The following is a 19,382-nucleotide window of genomic DNA, read 5'->3' as shown; positions in this document are numbered from 1 at the left end:
TGAAAAGAGTATTCCCACACTCCCCTCACCACACCACACCACACCACACCACACCTAACATCGTCACACCACACCATACCTAACCACATCACACCAAACTCTGCCCATACCACACCACACCATACTCTCTCCACACCACACCACACCACACCACACATACGCCTGTGATAATGATACACGTTTCATGAATAACCCAGCAGATACGCCCTGCTGAACGCATTCATTTTTCAGATCGCCTCGTCCATTTCTGTATCATTAAGTTGCGTATCCATTCACTTGCGTATACATTTCTGCGTTATTCATTTCCACCTCGGTCTCTCACATATACGCTCGTTTGCTTACCCATTCATTCCATTCATTTTCCTACCCCATATATTTGCCACTTGGGGGCTCACGTCAGCTGAGAAAAATCGTCTGGTAGCAAAAAGGGTTTAATTTGCGTCCTTGGCCGGAAGGAGAGGGAGAGAGGCCTGGAGTCTTTTTTTTTTTTTTTTTTTTTTTTATCCTTCCCTCGCACTTCTTCGTGACTAGCATTATATTTCAGTGTTAATCCCTTTTACAACTCAGCATTCGAGATGGAGAGACGACAATTAAAGGAAAAAGTAAAGTGAATAGCGTGTAATTACCCCATTTGCATACTTCCTCATTTAATTTCCATATTGCTTCGTTTGCGTGCTCATGTAATTAGTTTATATTACGTTCATGCCCTTTGCCTGTCATGCCTCCCTGTGATTGAGTGAGACCTATGGTGATTGATGAGGTATTGATTGATGAGTGATTAATGCTTGTTTGGTGAGTGATTGCTGAGTCATTGATTGAATATGTTGTTATGATGACTGTGATAATGATGGTGATATTGATAATGGTGATGCCGCTGCTGCGGATGATGATGATAATGACGATAACAATGACGACGACGATGATGATGATGATGATCATGATGATCATGATGATGATCATGATGATGATGATGATGATCATGATCATGTAAACCATATATTTCTTTAGGTGATTTATTTTCTTCCCCACCAGGTCATTTCCTTTCTGATTCAAGATTTACGGTAGATAGTTCTTAAGCTCTTTTTTTTTTTTTTTTTTTTTTTTTTTTTTTTTTTTTTTTTTGGTGGGGGGACTCCAGGTATTTTGTTTTTATTCAAAATATAAACGATGTTTGTTTTGTTAGTGTAAACTTTCTTTGTTTTTTGTGTAAAGATGTAGGCTTCATTTCTTCAATTCATCCATTTTCTTTGTCACCAGGTCGCCTCCTAATTAAAAATGCGACGACATATCCTCATCTAATTTGTCCATTTTCTTTGTCGCCAGGTACTTCCTTTCTAATTAAAGGTACAGACGGCATTTCTTTATATCCAGTTTTGTCGCCTCCTCCCTAATTAAACAGACAGTACTTCTGTATCTAACATAGCCTCTTTCTTTGTCACCAGGTCGCTTCCTATACCTGGGCGTGGCAGAGAACCAGGAACTGACCAACAACACCCTCCTGATCCAAAGCCCGTGGATGGAGGAGAGTCAGGAGGAGTGTCGTCTGCAGGCTGACTACAATGTGAGACACGCTGACACCACCGTCATTAAGGTCATCATCGAGAATGGCGACATCCCCAGGTAAGTGTAGTCGTCCGTAGTCGTGAATTTTTTTCCCAGCCTGCGCAGTAGTCAAGGGCGGATCCGGGAAGTATTTCTGAGGTGTTGCCCAGATCACTTTCCAGAGAGAGTAATGAGAGTGTGGCATCCTCTTTCTCTCAGCCAGCTAAGTAACGTTTGTCAGCCAAGGATGGTTTGCATTAACACTTTCAGGGGAGAAATAGACATGATAGCCAGTAATAAAGAAGTTCAGATTATGTGTTGTGAAGGACTATGGTAATCCTCAGTGTAATAAAACATGGGTGGTACCCGGGCGAGATTTTTTCTTTCTTTTCCGGGTATAATTGGTCATCCAGTCATATTGGCATCGTCAGATCGAGTGCCTGGACAGGACTCAGCAACGTCGCACCCTCGTCAGTTATGGTAGGTCAGGTATGGGTTGGTGTAATGTCAAAACACAGCTTTTCTGATGAGTTTTTGGTTTGCTTAGTCGAATTGCTTCATGTCTTCCAGAGCGAAAGCACAACGTTGCCGAATCACTTGTTGCTGACCTCCGACGATGCCAATGTGACTGAATGACTAGTGTTGCAGAAGACAAAAATAAAACGCGTCCCGGACATGATGCAGAACCGCTGTATTGTCTTAATTTGCGCCTGAGTTATGGGAAATAAGTTGCAAAAGGACGAAAATCTCCGGTCGATTAAGGTGAACGAACTGCATTAACTTGTGTGTGGCGACAGTGATGTTAAAAGCTAAGAGACAAGATCACAGCAGCGAAGTAGTGACAGGAGTTTTCACTTATTTTCGTCCTTTTGCTGCTTATTTCGCGTAGTGCAAATAAAAAAAAAAAAAAAGGATGCTACAGGTCCTACATCCTTTCCATAGCACTTCTTCTTGACTAGCAGTATGTTCTAGTATTAATCTATTGTTACAGCATGGCATTCAGGATGGAGGGGTGTCATTTTTCGGCCAAGTTAGAGTGAAAAGGTTATAGGAACACTTTTAACGTCTCCTGCCAGTGTTAACATGAAAAATAATTGTTTTAAGAACTTTTATATATGTTGGAATAATTTGTTCATATTGTTTTATCTGAATTTCTTCCCCAGGTTCTTCACAATTGATGGCAACGTCAAGAGTAACTGGACCACGCCGGAGTAAGTTATTCTCAGTTATTCCCATTAATATTCTTGCATTCAGGCTCCCCATGACTCACTATCAGCTGAATAAAATCGTCTGACACTAGCTAGACCAGAGCTATTCCGACGATGAGGGGGGTTGAGTCAGGTCTGTTTGATGTATTTCAGTTATTTTCAGAAGTTTCCGTTTATATCCGTTTTTTTAACATTTATTTTCATTTATTTCTGGGCATATCCTTTAACGATAATGGTGCTCTTTGAATGAAAATAAAATCGTTTGGTCGAGAGAGAGAGAAAAAAAGCTGTCTGCGGACGGTTTTCTCCTGCTCCAGACGATTTTATTAAGCTAAGGAAAAGGTTATCGAAGGGAAGGGGTTAAGGAAGGCTACATCGGATCACAGCACGTCTTTCTAAGCCTCTCCTAGAAGCTGAATAAAATGAAGAAAAGTGCACAAAATCACCCCTGAAAATGAAATAAATTAGCCAAGTAAAGTAAGAGTAAAATAAATAGCAATAATAAAAAAAAAGTTACAAAATAAAACGCTAAATATAAAAACACGTCATGGGATTAAAGGGAGTAATATAAACGATAAAAAACTCTAAGGTATCCACACCCCAGTTTTCCACGACACAGCCCCTCCAAAAAAGTCAACCCAAGGAAAGATTTTTTTTTTCTGGTTTATTTTGGTTTTGTAGTTTTTCTTTTTCTGTTTTGTTTTATTTTCACTTTATTTTTCTTTATTTTTTGTTCATTTTCATGTTGCATTTTATTTCACATTTTTTCTTTATTTTTGTTTTTCATTTTGCAGTTTTATTTTTGTGTTTCATATTCGTTTCGCATTTTTCTTTATTTTTTGTGGTTTATTTTAATTATGCATTTTTCCGTGTTGAATGAAGGCAGGATGTGCTCATGTGTGGTGGGATGTGGTGTTTGGAGCGTGGTGGTGTGTGGTGAAGTGAGAGGGGGTGTGGTAGTGTGTAATGTGGTGGTGGTGTGGTAGTGGTGTATGGTTGAATATGGTGGTGTGGTGAAGTGTGGTGGTGTATGTGGTGGTATGGTGGTGACAGCTTCCATGAGAGAGAGAGAGAAGAAACATCGCCATAGATTTGAGATTACTTAAACCCCTTCAGGCCGAGTAGGAAATCTGTCGTATTCCAGGCACCTCCAGATCCTTCATTAACCCTCCTTTTCCTCTTACTCTTTTCATTTTTCCTCTTAAGTCTTATTATACACCTCTTTCCGTTGCCGCAACCTTACCTCATTCCCGTTTAGCCATATTCTCCCCTCTCCCCCTTTCCATCCCCCTCCTCTCCCTTTTTCTCCCTTCCTCCTCTCCCCTTTTCTCTCTTCCTCCTCTCCCATTTTTCTCCTCCTCCCATTTTCTCCTCACCCTCTCCCTTTTCCCCCTCCTCCTTCTCCCATTAAGTCTACGGGCCCGACACTCCAGCTTCCACATCCTAAGTCAACACCCTTCACATTCGATAAATATTTGAGAGAGAGAGAGAGAGAGAGAGAGAGGCTGCACTGATACATAGACCACACAGGCCATTTGGTCCATATTAGGTGGTTCGGACGTAATAGACAGATCTTTTTTCTAATTGCAAAAGTTTGACAAAGAGAGAGAGTCCTAATGTCTTATCAGTTTCTCCTTTTCTCTTTCTTCCCCACTATATTAAAGAAAGAAAAAGAAGGAAAGAAAAAAACAATTCGTAAGCTCTATCCAATTCCCCAGCTTCCCCAACCAATCCCCCAACTTCCCCAACCAATTCCCCAACATCCCTAACCAATTCCCCAACATCCCTAACCAATTTCCTAACTTCCCAAACCCATCCCCAACATCCTTAACCAATTCCTCAACTTCCCCAACCAATCCCCCAACTTTCCCAACCAACTCCCAAACTCTAATAAATTCCTCAACTTCCCCAACCAATTCCCCAACTTCCTCAACCAATTCCCAAACTCTAATCAGTTCCTCAACTTCCCCAACCAATTCCCCAACTTTAACCAATTCTCTACCCTCTCTCCTCCCCACAGTTGGAAGCGTGTCTCCTCCCCAATCGGGCACCTCCCCAAGCAGTTCCGGCTGAGCATAGAGGTGATGCTGAGCTACCACAGGCCCACGCACGTCGCCATTGACAACATCAGACTGGTTAACTGCTTCCGTGAGTACCCTGGTGGTGGCATGCGATGGTGTGCGGGGAAAAAGGGAGCGCTACGTGGCTGTGGAGGGAGAGAATGAGCCGGATTTTGTTATGTAAGAGAGAGAGAGTATAAATGTAAACATAGACGTGAACCCGGGTCCGGTAGGTGGCGAATCAGGGTTTTTTTTTTCCAGTCACTCCAAGGACAAGGACTTTAAATCAATCTTAGAATTTCCTAGAACCTCTCCACTTTCTTTGCAGTGCCGTTCAATCAGTGTTTTATAATTACTCTGACCACACGACCACCAAAACGGGGGCCACAAGAAATCAGTGAATTTTCCAGTCTCGTGTTTAATATTGCTAGTAAGCTTTCCAGTCTTGTGTTTCATATTGCCGGTAAGTGTGAGCTGGGAGCGGGGCAGTGAAATGGCGGGGGACAGGGCGACATGGAGGCGATTTGTTTGTGGCCACCCCGTATGGGATTAAGGCGTCTGGCAGTAGATAGATAGAAGTTTTCCAGTCTCGTTTTTAACAGTGCTAGTAAGCTTTCCAGTCTTGATTTTAATAGTGTTGCTTCTCTGGTCCTGGGAACTCGGTGGACTGCAGACTGGGTGGGTTCCCTCCTCCGCATCCTCCTGTCTGGGGACTGGGTGGGAGGTGAGTTTTTTTTTTTTTTTTTTTTTTTTTTTTTTTGCTGACATGAAACATTGTATATCGTACACGTTTACGATACATTCCCCGGTGTATTATAGATCTTTTTTTTTTTCATAGGAAGAACGAGAGACACGTGAAGGTTTTATGTTATACTTCCCTAGTCCTTCCTGCCAAAACAGATATATTGACCTACGAAAAACTCTCTCTGATAACCCCCATTCTTTTTTTTTTTGTAGAGGGAACGAGAGATATAGGAAGACTCTCTGTTCTCTTTTCCTTGTCCTTCCTGGGTTAAACGTATCGCAGTTACGACGGGATTTGATCGTAAGGGAGTCTCTGAGAATCCCACCCCTGTATCGTCACCTGATGGACCCGGCTTCGCATCAGAGGCGGGACAGATGTGTTATGTATGGTATTGGTGTATATGATGGTGTATAAATAGATAGATAGATAGATGGACATACGTACATGCATTCATAGACAGACAGGTATATAAATAGATAAACGGATAGACAGAGAGATCAGCTCCGTCCACATTCACCCAATTTTTCCCCACAAACACCAACCTCCCTGCCTCTCCCCCACAAACACCAACCTCCCTGCCTCTCCCCCACAACCACTAACCTCCTTGCCTCTCCCCCACAAACACTAACCTCCCTGCCACTCCCCCACAAGCACCAACCTCCCTGCCTCTCCCCACAAACACCAATCTCCCTGCCTATCCCCCACAAACACCAACCTCCCTGCCACTCCCCCACAAGCACCAACCTCCCTGCCTCTCCCCCACAAACACCAACCTCCCTGCCTCTCTCCACAAACACCAACCTCCCTGCCTTTCCCCACAAACACCAGCCTCCCCTGCCTCTCCCCACAAACACTAACCTGCCTTCCCGTTCCGCAGAATCTGACGAGCCAGGTCCATGTTCGGGCATCCTGTGTGAGACGGGGCAGTGTGTGGAGAAGGATTCCATATGTGATATCGCCCAAGACTGCCCCAGTGGAGAGGATGAGGCCATGTGTGGTGAGTAGCAGTAGTTGGCGTGTTTTTAAGCTGTTTGGTGTGTAGCAGTAGTTAGCGGCTGTGTATGGTTAGTAGATTTATATGTGGTTAGTAGCATTAGTTAGTATAAGAAGCCGTTTGTGGATAGCAGCGTTAGTTTCGGTATAAGGTCTACTATTCTTTCTTTCAGCATATTCTAGATGACACGGCTGATTTCTTGATATATCATTTTTCATGGCGATTACTTAAATTACTACATCATGTTCTCTTTTTGTTTCGTTTACATATTGTCGATGATTTTGGTTCAGTAAAGTGCAAGAGGGTAAATATGTGTAGTAGTAGGCAGAATAAACCGCTGAGAAAGACGTGCAACGAAATCTCCAGTGTCATTTAAAATAGGATCTTTTGTTATAGGCTAAGGTATGCATTCTTGTCCTGTTTATCTCTGCTCTATTTTAAGTTTTCGTTTCCTTACATAAAAGCAGAATGGCGAAGGAATGCAGTTATCTCGTTTCGTCCTTAACCTTGCCAGTTTTCTCCCTTATCTCCGTCTGTTTCCCAGTATGTACAAGGAAGGAAAGAATAGCGGTGTCTCTATACGCTCCTCCATCCTGACTTGATTTAACTCCAATTCTTTCGATTACTAGGAAAAATTACGACAGCTGGGTACTTGAAGGGGTAGACCTGCCCCCTGATTTTTGGCGCATTTGTGGAACTCCTGTGTGTGTGTGTGTGTGTGTGTGTGTGTGTGTGTGTGTGTGTGTGTGTGTGTGTGTGTGTGTGTGTTGATCAGCTTGCATCCCATTTTACGGAGGACAGTCAGCCACCGAACACATAGGCTAGGCGTGTTTTTGTCTTGAGTTTTAGAAATTTTACGTAAACATTGGGGAGGTTTTGTCCACATCTTCCCTCACTCACTTTTGATAGTACTGACTTTTATTCCATCCCAACCCTCTTTTCAACATATACCCCATTGCCTTTTTCGATCTTGTTTCCCTTTTTACATTCTCTTCCGGTTCTACTTCCACCTTAAATTATTCTTCCTCCTCTCTGTTTCAGTTGCCTTTCTTTTCCTGCCAGAGCTCTTTTCTCCTTGACTTACTCTGTCTTGTCTCCCTCGTGTTCTAATTATTCATTCCATCCCAAGCACTTTTCATCTTTCTTCATTGTTTGTCTGTTGAAGTCATTCACAGTTTTTCATTCCACTATTAATTCATGTACTGAGTTTTATTGATTTTTAGTTTAGGTTTTCTTTTATTGTTACAAATCTTTCTGCCATGCCCAGGTTCTGTCATTCGTAGGTGTATCCCAGTTATATAATCTCTATATGGCTCTAGCTCTAAACTCTCTCCCACGCTAAAATTGAGGGAGAAAATGTGGACTGTTGTATTCGTCACTGTGGTCCATTCATCCCAGACACTGTAATCCGTCCTCCCATCACCTGGCTCTGTCACTCTCTTTCCAGCAGTTATTGAGCTGCCCGTGTCTTACAGCTCTTCTTTCCGTCTCAGGCTCTGAATTATCTCTCATTTCCAGCATCACAGAGCAGTGTATTCCTTTCTACACTCATTCCCTTCCCCTCCAAACTCTGTAATTTCTTCCCTCTCATCCCACAGGCTCTGTAATTTCAATCAAACTTTGTCCCCCCAGCAGTTCCAGGCTCCATCGCGGAATCTGTAAACAATCTCTCCATCTGTCTTCAAGCTCTGCCCACTCACACACACTCACATCTCTCTCCCTCTCACCCTCTCATACTCATTTACTCCCTCCCTCTCACTCTCCCATACTTACACTTTCCCACTCACTTGTGTTCACCTCTTTCACTCTGACCCACATTTTTCCTCTCACATTTACTTTCTCCCTCCTCACACTCTTTCACATTCAATATCTCCCTCCCTCTCTCACACTCACTCTTTCACACTCACTTCATCTCTCTCTCTCTCTCTCTCTCTCTCTCTCTCTCTCTCTCGTTAAACAATAAATCACAAGGGTGTCTGTGTGGCTTCGAAGAGAGCAGGTGGTGCGAGTGGGCCAACGTAGAAGGCAAAACGTACACAGTCCCTCACTTTCTCACTCTCTCACACTCTCTTTCTCTCCCTCCCTCAGAGATGGAGCCACTGGGGTCTCGGTGTGACTTCGAGGACAGCGGCTGGTGTGAGTGGGCCAACATCGAGGGTGACAACATGGATTTTGTACGTCACCACGGTCCCACTGCCTCAGACCGCACCGGACCGCACCACGACCACACCTACAAGAACGACTCAGGTGCGTAGGTCGGGTCTTTTTTTAGGGGGGGGGAGAGTCGTTTTGCAGGTCGTTTTGGGGGGTCGTGTAGAGGATAGTCGACGGTGGTATTAGAGGTTGTCATCGCCTCGTTTTCTGTGTTGGTTAGGGTGTTAGTGAGGTGATTGGATAGTTACGTGAATTGCCATCTCTTATATGCGCGATAAGGTAGATTATTAATGATTGCCTAGGTAGTTGTATGTGTTGTTTGTTAAATAGTTAAGTGGTTGGATAGTCATGTGGGTATCCATTTGTTTTCTGTAGGTGATAAGAGAGGTAGTTCGTTCCTTGGCTGGGTAGGTGTAAGAATCTCTCTCTCTCTCTCTCTCTCTCTCTATCTATCTATCTATCTATCTTTAACCCCCCCCTACTCCCCCACAGGCTACTACCTCCTCAGTGAACTGCCTGCCATGGGTAAATTGGCAGACCACGGAGTACTTGAGTCACCCTTGTTCGAGCCCCCTCCATGCTATCATAGTAACACATCCTCTGCATACCTCGATTCTTGCAAGGTGAGGCTGGTGTGGGGGTGTGCTGTGTTGTGGGGGGTGTGGAGTGATTTTGTGGTTGTGAGTGTGGTGTGATTTTGGGGTTGTGAGTGTGGTGTGATTTTGTGGTGGTGTGTGGGTGTGGTGCGGTTTATGATGTGATTCTGTGCTGGTATAGTTGCGTGCTGTTTAGATCGTGTGGTGGTGTGGTGTGGCAAGGTGTGGTGTGGTGTGGTTGGGTGAGGTGGTGGTGGTGTGGTGAGTGAGGCAGATGAGGGGTAGTTGGGTAGGCGTGAGTGATGAAGGTGTCTTTTGAATAATGTGCGTGGATGCGATTGTAGTAGAGAGACTGTGTGTGTGTGTGTGTGTGTGTGTGTGTGTGTGTGTGTGTGTGTGGTCAAATATATCCAGATCGACACTGATATAGTGGAAATTCGCTTATATCACACGTTTTCTATTATCAGACTGCATCTCTCTCCAATTAGCCACATTAAAGCTCCACTCTTGGTGTAAAAGGCGCTAAAACTCTAGGGAAGCTACACACCATATTTCATAATGTTGGCATGGGGAACTGCAGTAAACTCTTAACAGTCCCTTTTAAAACATCCTCCATAATCCAGTCTAATCTAATCTAATCCACCTCAGATTAACCCAACGTAACCTGACATAATTAGACTCAACACAGCCTAACAAAAAACACCCCCAACTTAACCCAGCCCAGACTCAGGTCACCCCAACGCACCTCAAGCAAAATCAACTCATCCAAACCCTAATTTAACCTAACATAATCCAGCCTTTCTAGAACTCTAATTCTAACTCGTCTCTTTCTTCTTCCACCACAGCTCCGCCTCTGGTACCACAAGCTAGGACGGTACCAGGGTAGTATGATAGTGAAGGTGTTTGAGTATGACAAGGTTGGCACACGGGAGGACCCACCGCACATCCTGACGCAGATACACGGCGAGAAGGGACCGGATTGGGTCAGATTGGTCCTGCCGCTGCCCAGGGACATGATCAATCAGTGAGTATGAATTGGGTGGGAAGGATTGAATATGGAGGAGTGGATGATGAGTTGGTAAGGGAGATGGGATGATAAGGATTGGATGAGAAGGATTGGATAAGGACGATTGGATGAGAAGGATTGGATAAGGACGATTGGATAAGAAGGATTGGATAAGGACGACTGGATGAGAAGGATTGGGGTCTTGTTGGTTCTGTAGGATTGGGTTAGTTGGTTATTCTGTTGCCCAAGGATGTGATGAACCACTTGGATTTGGATAACTGGGTGGATTGGGTAGGATTGGGTCCATAGTTGCCCAGAGATATGACGAACCAGTAAGTATTGGGTGATTGTAAGGATTGGGTGGGACTGGCCAGGAGTTAATAAACCAGTAAGCGTGGGGTGATTGGAAGGATTAGAAGGGAAGGAGTAAAAAGGGAGGATTGGGTGAGAAGGATTGGGTAGGATTGGCTGCACGCTTGCCCTGGGATATGATGAATGATTTAGTATTTGGGTGGAGAGGATTAAGTGGACAGGTGATGAACAGGTAAACAAGAACCTTAATCAAGATCCAACCCTCATTCTCGCCAATTAAGGAAACTCCGTAGCATCCCTTCCTCAGCGATTTGTGTTTGGATCTGGGTGACAAATATCATATTGCACTTAACATATACGGATTATGGTTATATTACAGTGACTCAGAAAACACATAAGAGAGTAGTAACGTATAATAAACAAAATAAGTCGCTTAGGAAGTGATGTTAAGGAGCTTCCTCAACCAACGAGAATACCTCACAATGTAATTAACATGACTGATTAGGTCTTTAGGTCGTAGGCAGGGGGAAAGATTGTATAAACTTTAAGAATATATAAATTTTTCCTTGATATACCTGTGTCAGCCACCTTAATTACCTCTTACCTTTTTGTTTCTTCCACAGGTACAAGGTTCAAGTGAGCAACGTGAGGGGTTCAAGGTTCCGGGGTGACCTGGGCATTGACGATATCACACTGTCTCCTGAGTGTTTTGGAAGAAGTGAGTATTGCTTGTGTGTGTGTGTGTGTGTGTGTGTGTGTGTGTGTGTGTGTGTGTGTGTGTGTGTGTGTGTTTGTGTGTGTGTGTGTGTGTGTGCGCGAAAAACAGGTAAAATAAGGCAGACAAGGCAGGTGGCAGGAAGGTAACTTGTTAATATAAGCAAGCAAGTAATACAGAGGAGCCTGAGTAAGCCAGGTGTATGTAAGGTGAATGAGATAGGTGTTTAAAGAGAGGCACTGTGTATAATGAGAGAGGGCAAGTGTGTGAGGCAGACGTGTATCGAGTGTGTGCGAGGTAAGTGTGTGAATGATGTGTGAGAAAAGAGACAGGTGTGTGAAGCAGGTGTGTGGATGATGTGTTGGCGGGTATGAGTTAAGTTAGATGTAGTAGGTGTGTGATGTATGAACGAAGTGTGGTTCAGGTGTGTATGTGTGATGATTTGCGAGCCAGATGTGTGTGAGGAATGAGACAGGTGTGGTGTGTGAGTGAGGCAGGTGTGTGTGAGGTATGTGGAAGCAGGTTTGTGAGGTAGGTGTGTGAAACAAGTACATGAAGAAGATGTGTGGGGCAGGCGTATGTGAGGTGAAAAAGGAGCCAGGTATGAGGCAGATGTGTGAGGCAGTTGTATGAAAAACTTTTGAGCAGGTATGTAAGAAGGAGGTAGTTATGTGAGATGGGTTTTTGAATGACATTAAAGGCAGGTGTGTGAGATATGGCAGGTGTGAGGGTCAGTTGCATTAGGAAGATCTTTGAGCCAGGCAGGTGTGTGAGACAGGTGTGTAATGAGGTAGGAGTGCGTATTAGGTGTAATAAAGGCCACTGAGGAAGGTTTGTGTGTGTGTGTGTGTGTGTGTGTGTGTGTGTGTGTGTGTGTGTGTGTTAGGCGTGTAAGTCAGGTGTGAGGTGTTGCCATGCCGTTTACACTAATGAAAGGTTTGCAACTTCCGGGTGTGTGTGTGTGTACGTGTACGTGTGCGTATGTGTGTACGTGTGCGTGAGTGCGCGGAATTCTTTGCAAGTATATGTGTGTGTATGCAGGAATATTTGGGTTCTTGCATGTGTATGAGGGATTAGGGCCATGTTTGTGTGTGTGCTTTTTGCTTTTCTGCGTGTGTTCTGAGAGAGAGAGAAAAAAAAAATGTGTGTGTGTGTGTGTGTGTGTGTGTGTGTGTGTGTGTGTGTGTGTAATTTCATGCACTGACGCACGCGGTTATATACACATACAGTTCTGATCAATAATTCCTTTACACTTTCGAGGTTCCTACTAATCAGACAGAACTCCATCCCATTTTTTTTTCTATTTATTTACCTGTATCGATCGAGATGGTGTAAATGAATTATTGATGGTGACTGGCTGATATTGTGGGTTAATGAAGCTCCCTAACACTTCATCCTCGGCGATTTATTCTTGGCTGTGGCTGGTTACTATCATTTTGTACGTCATTTTTGCAGGGTATGGAGATACTGGAAGAATGTATGTGATCCAGAATAGGAGAGAAAGGTGTAATAAAATAAATCGCTCAGGAAAAGTTGCTAGGGGTATTGCGTGTTTGTGTACAGGTGTGTGCAAAAGTTCGCAGACACTCGTGGCTCCCAGGTGTGGCAGGGAAAAGGGATACATGAACTTTTTTTTTTTTTCTGTGATGGCAAGGTGAATCAGATACGAAAAGAGTATGCGAAAAGTTTGAGAAGGAAGATTATGAGAAAGGAGTATGAAAAAAGAAAAAGAGTATGAAAAAAAGGAGTATGAGAAAAGAGTATGAGAAGGAAATAATGATGTGTTGTTTGGGGAGAAATGAGAAATAAGGAAGGCAGAAAACAGCATGGAACTGGCGATAAATAATTACTCGTAGTTGTTCGCACTTTTTTGTGTTCATTTTCCGTGTGTTTTATGGCAGCTGTAAGACACACATTAGAATAATTCTTTAGTTTTCATTTTTTCATACGCAGTCAAGCACAAGTTTGAAGTAGCGAAAGAAATGTGTGGAAGTAATTGCTGAGTGTTGTTGCTTGATGATGTATTTGTATTCTGTTTGGTAGGAGACAACGTAAGACTTGACGGAACCTAGCGTAGAAGATCCTTAACCTAACTTTCCTGTAACTTAACCTAACATAACAGAGAAGTGCCAAATCAGACCTAACTTTAATGTAACCTAGCTTAATACAGAGGTTCCTGCACCAACCTAACCTAACGTAGCATAGCTTAGCGTAACCAAGCCTGACCTAACCTAAGCTAGTCTGATTTAACCCAGCCTAACTAAACCCAGCCAGACTAGCCAAGCTTAAACGTACCAGCCCTAATGTAACCCAAGCAAAATTAGAGTAACAAGTATTTTCTCTCTCTTCGCCAGACGTGCCTCCTGATCATAAGAAGTGTCCACCGCGTCCTGACAGAAAACCAAGTAAGTAATAAGTGTGGGGGTTTTAGTTGTAGTGATTGTTGTTGTTGAGGTTGTAGTTGTAGTTGTTATAATGTGCTTTAGAGATAGCAGTAGGACAAGGAGACGCAGAGCCCGTCAGCCTTTTATTTAGGGGTGATGGAGTGGATGGAGGTGGCCACTTCTATTACGTTAACGTGACCCTGATGATAATAATAATAATAGTGGTTACCGTCTGCCTTTCCTGTTGTCACGTCACCTGTGTTTTCTCACCTGTAATAATCCTCGTACCAACGGGAAGCTCAGGTGTTGTTTTTTCGGCGGCAGGCGATTTGCATTTAAATCGGCGGAGAACAAGTAACAGCGAATTTTACACCTGGTCCACCTGAATTAGAGGTTTGAGTCGTATAGTAAATTCAGATGATGGTCTCAGTGGTTTATTATTATTATTATTATTTTTTTAGATAGAGCTGGATTTCATTATTATTATTATTATTATTATTATTATGTGGTAGGTGGGGGTTCCTATCATCCACTCACTCAGTGTAGTGCTGCCATATGGTCTCTACACTGAATGACAAGCCAAATGGTTTCCTCTACACCAGGAAACCATTTACTAAGCTGGGTGGTAACCATATAACCAGATAATGGCGTCTGGTGGTTTAGTAGGTAATTAAGGCGCTCCATTTGGATTGAGCCTGTGTAGGATTATATCCAAGGGATGTTTGGGGTTTATTGCTCATGTAATGCCACCCAGGGATGAGTGAGGCTGGTCACTCATCTTAAATGTTAGGACCAACTTGCCTAGCCCCGGGCTCCTACGCTTCTCATTGGACAACACAGGATTAGATGATGGGTAGATTGATGGATTAATAATAATAATAATAATTATTATTATTATTATTATATTATTATTATTAGTTATTACTTTTATTAGTTATTATAACTCATTATTATAGTACTTAATAGAACGTAGTTGAATGGCTTGACATACACTTGGATAGACAGCTCAATAGATGTAACACTCGTAGATACTGAAGGGAGAGAGAGAGAGAATCACAGCATCAGTCAGAGCTGCTCCTCTCTATGCTTTCCATTAGCGCCCATTAATTCAACTGCCAACCAAACAAGATATCATTAGGAGAGTCATTAGAACCCGTACTTCTGTTAATTAGGCGCAGGATGAAGTGCCGCCGTAATTAAGAGGCTCAGTAATGATGATGATGATAACTAGGATGCGGATTGTGATAGTAATGAGTCCGTAGATGATGAACTGGTAGGAGTGTTTACAGTGATGATGATGATGGTGATAATAATAATAATAATAATAATAATATGTCGTCTTGATTCATCCATATATCTATCGATGCATCTATCTGTCTGTTTGATTATCTGTATGTCTCTATGCATGTTTCTATATCCATCCATCCATCTTTCCAACCATCCATCCATTCCCTCCTCTGTATCTACATCGATCGATCGATTTATCTATTCTTGTATCTGTTCATCTATCCATCCATACACCTACCCATGTATCTATCAGCCCATCCTTAATAGATATTTGTCCGCACTTTGGCCCTGTTGTTTTTAAGATCCAGCTCTTGACAGGCTAACTGATTTTTATAGAGATTGCCCTGAAAACGTAAACATGTATATTTCATTTACATCCTGTCATCCCACACCCTCCCTCTCTCCACACCATCCCTCACCCCGCACCCTCCCTATCTCCACACCATCCCTCACCCCACACCCTCGCTCACCCCACACCCTCGCTCACCCCACATCCTCCCTCATTCCACACCCTCCCTTACTCCACACCCTCCTTACTCTTCACACCCTCGCTCAACCCACATCCTCCCTCATTCCACACCCTCCCTCATTCCACACCCTCCCTCACCCACACCCTCCTCACTCTTCACACACTCACCATCAAATATTAAAAGGATTCTGTTTCAAAAGCCAGTAACAAAAAACTGTCACATTTCATCGCTTTTTTTTTTTCTTGTAAGTAAAAATCTCTCCAACTTTTCTCATGATCTACTTAAAAAGACTCAGCAGTTACTTATAATACTTAGGGAACTTCAGGAAAGCTTTGAAGGGAATTAAGAGAGAGAGAGGGAGAGAGAGAGACGTAAAGGTAAATTAACATGAATACATAGTGATAGACAGATAGACGGGAAAATAGATAAATAGATAGGTTGATAGATAGATGTCAGCACTGTGATAGGAGTTGGACAAGCAGATGGATAAAGAGGATGTAGAGAAGAAATGGGATATACAGATTAACGAAGATATTAACAAGAGAAAAAGTTACTAAGTCTCTCTCTCTCTCTCTCTCTCTCTGTTTATCTATATCTATCTATCTGTCAATCCATCTATATATCAGTACACATACATACATATACACACACAGCCGGACACACCGCCTAAATGTACTGTACTGTGTATATACCTGCTGTACTCTACATACATACATATACACAGATAGATAGATATAAATTATTGGAAGTGAAAAGGGGAGAATAAAGATCACAGGAGGACGCGAAAAGCAAAGGAAAAAGAGAGTATGTGAGAGAGAGAGAGAGAGAGAGAGAAGTTACAGTAAGGAGTGTAACCATTAGACCCTCCCATGCCGCCCTGGGTGGTGGTGATTGTGGTAGGAGTGTGGTAGGAGTGTTGATACTTGTGGTAATGGTGGCGGTAGAGACGGTGGTTGTTAGGGAAGATGTGGCTAGTAGTTGTCGCAGTTGTGGTAGGGATGATGCTAGTTGTGAGAAGGATGGTGGTAGTTGTGGTAGTTGTAGTTGTGATAGGGGTGGTGGTAGTTGTGGTATGGATTGTGGTTCCGGTTTGAAGAGTGGTAGTTGTGGTAGTGAGGGTGATAATGAGATATTGATGATGATGATGATGATGATGTGGTGGCAGTGGTGGTGTTATAATGTTGGCAATGAAAGGAAGTGGTGGGAGAAATTAGTGCAGTAGTGGTGATGGTGTTGGTAATGTTGGTAGTGGTGGTAGTCATAGGAGTGGAAGAGGTGATACTAAAGGCAGCAAGGGTGGTAGTAGTAGTAGTAGTAGTAGTGGTAGTAGTAGTAATAGTAGTGTTGATAGTGTTGGCAGTCATAATCGTGGTAAGGGTGGTAGGAATGTTGGTAGTGTTGGCAGTAATGTTGGTAGTAAGGATGGTAGGAATGTTGGTAGTGTTGGTAGTAATATTGGCAGTGTTGGTAGTAAGGATGGTAGGAATGTTGGTAGTGTTGGTAGTAAGGATGGTAGGAATGTTGGTAGTGTTGGTAGTAATGTTGGCAGTGTTGGTGGTAAGGATGGTAGGAATGTTGGCAGTGTTGGTAGTAAGGATGGTAGGAATGTTGGCAGTGTTGGTAGTAAGGATGGTAGGAATGTTGGCAGTGTTGGTAGTAAGGATGGTAGGAATGTTGGCAGTGTTGGTAGTAAGGATGGTAGGAATGTTGGTAGTGTTGGTAGTAAGGGTGGTAGGAATGTTGATAGTGTTGGTAGTAAGGGTGGTAGGAATGTTGGTAGTGTTGGTAGTAAGGGTGGTAGGAATGTTGGTAGTGTTGGTAGTAAGGGTGGTAGGAATGTTGGTAGTGTTGGTAGTAAGGGTGGTAGGAATGTTGGTAGTGTTGGTAGTAAGGGTGGTAGGAATGTTGGCAGTGTCGGTAGTAAGGATGGTAGGAATGTTGGTAGTAAGGGTGGTAGGAATGTTGGTAGTGTCGGTAGTAAGGATGGTAGGAATGTTGGTAGTAAGGGTGGGTGTTCAGGTTTACACACAAATGTATTGATTGGAGGCGTCTTCTTCCCCAGAGGCTGTAGCTGTGAAACCTGACCAATCCTCTCTCTCTCTCTCTCTCTCTCTCTCTCTCTCTCTCTCTCTCTCTCTCTCTCTCTCTCTCTCTCCCCCTCCCCTCCTTCCTTCCCTCCTCCCCCCCTCCCCTCATTTCACCTCTAATTTTCCCTCCACTTTCTCCTACCTAATTTTTCACTCCCTCCTCCTCCTCCTCCTCCTCAATCTTTTTCCCCTAAACTCGAGCTGTTTCACGATTTTCCATTTCCTGTTTCGTTTCCCTCCTACTTTCCTCTCTTCTTTCACACTTCGGGGCTTTCTCTTTTTTCTCAATTTCCTTCGCTGTTTCCCACTTCTTTTCGGACCATTTCATTGACTTTTGTTCACGTCTTTTCTCGTGTTTTATTCCAGTCAACGCCAGATGATTTTGTTCAGCTGAGTGAGTCATAGGAGCCCCCCCGTGTGTGTGTGTGTGTGTGTGTGTGTGTGTGTGTGCGTGCGTGCGTGTGTGTGTGTGTGTGTGTGTGTGTGTGTGTGTGTGTGTGTGTGTGTGTTTCTCTCCTTTGGCTTTCGCTCTTTCCCACTTACTTTCATCCCTGTTTTTATTTTCCTCATATATGTGTTTCGCAGTTTTTTTTTTTCCAGTAATTTTCGTCTGCTAACTGTAACCCTTATATCGATATTCTTAGCTTTGCGTTTTCTCATCTTTTCGTCTTTCGCCACTAATTTTCGACGCCCCCTCTCTGCTAATTCGTATCTAAGTGTTTCGCTTTTTCTTTAGCCCATCAGTTATTCTTCTTTCTTTTTCGCTCATGATCAATTATTTTTCTTTTTTTCGCTCATCATCAGTAATTGTTCTTGTTCTCGCTCATATTTTTCTTATTTTCATCAGTTTTTTTCTGTCGCTAATCAGTTATTTTTCTCTTTCTCTTTCGCTCACATAATTTTTCTTTCTCTTTCGCTCGTCATCAATTATTTTCCCCCATATATTGCAATTCTTTTCCCCTCCTTTCGGTTTTTGTCACTGGTTTCGTCTCTTCTAACCCATTCAGTCTGGCGGCGTATTTTCCATTTTTAAGCCTTTTCAAATCCACAATGTTTCGATCAGCTTAGAAATCGTCTCCAGGGGTCAATCGAGGTCGAATCTAAGGTTATTTATTCTGAGGGGAACTGAGCACCTTGAAAACTAAATTGTGGTTGCCTGAGGTGAGATACGAACGAGTCTCCTTGGTTACTAGTCAAATCCATCCTCCAATTTGGCTGTACTTGAGGCATAAATTGAGCTGGAAAGGGTTAAGGGTCTTGCTTAGGTGAAGAACTCTCTCTCTCTCTCTCTCTCTCTCTCTCTCTCTCTCTCTCTCTCTCTCTCACACACACACACACACACACACACACACACACACACACACACACACACACACACACACTTCTCCCCACCACACACACACAGTACATCACCATCATCATCATCTTTCCCCTTCCCTCCAATCTCTCTTTACTCTCCATTTCCCACCTCACCAATATTCTCTCCATATTAATATCTGGTGCCTCTATAATCACTCCGCGCCCTCAGTATGCAAATACCTCTCTCTCTCTCTCTCTCTCTCTCTCTCTCTCTCTCTCTCTCTCTCTCTCTCTCTCTCATCCGTGGCTAAATTTAGATAGAAAATGTGGCAAATTGACGTAATAATGAGGATCAGCACAAGGTGGGTAGTGAAATGCGGCGCGCGGAATCCCTTGACTTTTGTGTTTACATTCACCTCATAAAGGTTTATTTGGATGCTTCGGCAAAATACCCACTTCGACGCGCTGTCCGAATGCGTGTAATTTCCTGGCCCCCCTTGGCGTTCGGAATGCTGTTGGGCAA

General features: G+C 43.3%; 2 protein-coding genes across 2 annotated transcripts in view; both read left to right on the top strand.

Annotated features, from left to right (window-relative positions):
* Window positions 1-10,327, top strand: part of LOC145401645 (tyrosine-protein kinase receptor-like) — a 78,969-nt gene extending 68,642 nt beyond the window's left edge. The window contains exons 4-11 of the mRNA XM_080273840.1: window positions 1,443-1,620; window positions 2,706-2,753; window positions 4,771-4,926; window positions 5,446-5,534; window positions 6,433-6,552; window positions 8,638-8,796; window positions 9,196-9,326; window positions 10,145-10,327. Of these exons, the coding sequence (XP_080129966.1) occupies window positions 1,443-1,620; window positions 2,706-2,753; window positions 4,771-4,926; window positions 5,446-5,534; window positions 6,433-6,552; window positions 8,638-8,796; window positions 9,196-9,326; window positions 10,145-10,327 (1,064 nt within the window). The remainder of the gene's footprint in view (window positions 1-1,442; window positions 1,621-2,705; window positions 2,754-4,770; window positions 4,927-5,445; window positions 5,535-6,432; window positions 6,553-8,637; window positions 8,797-9,195; window positions 9,327-10,144) is intronic.
* A 299-nt stretch (window positions 10,328-10,626) lies between these two features.
* Window positions 10,627-19,382, top strand: part of LOC145401638 (leukocyte tyrosine kinase receptor-like) — a 161,747-nt gene continuing 152,991 nt past the window's right edge. The window contains 2 exon segments of the mRNA XM_080273833.1: window positions 10,627-10,637; window positions 11,241-11,335. Coding sequence (XP_080129959.1) covers window positions 10,627-10,637; window positions 11,241-11,335 — 106 coding nt within the window.

The sequence above is a fragment of the Coenobita brevimanus genome, chromosome 6 (assembly GCF_032717465.1).
Source record: "Coenobita brevimanus isolate Jiangsu-jjx chromosome 6, ASM3271746v2, whole genome shotgun sequence".
Classification (NCBI taxonomy): Eukaryota; Metazoa; Arthropoda; class Malacostraca; order Decapoda; family Coenobitidae; genus Coenobita; species Coenobita brevimanus.
The sequence above is the reverse complement of the archived record's forward strand: the minus strand, read 5'-3'. Positions and strand labels throughout refer to the sequence as shown.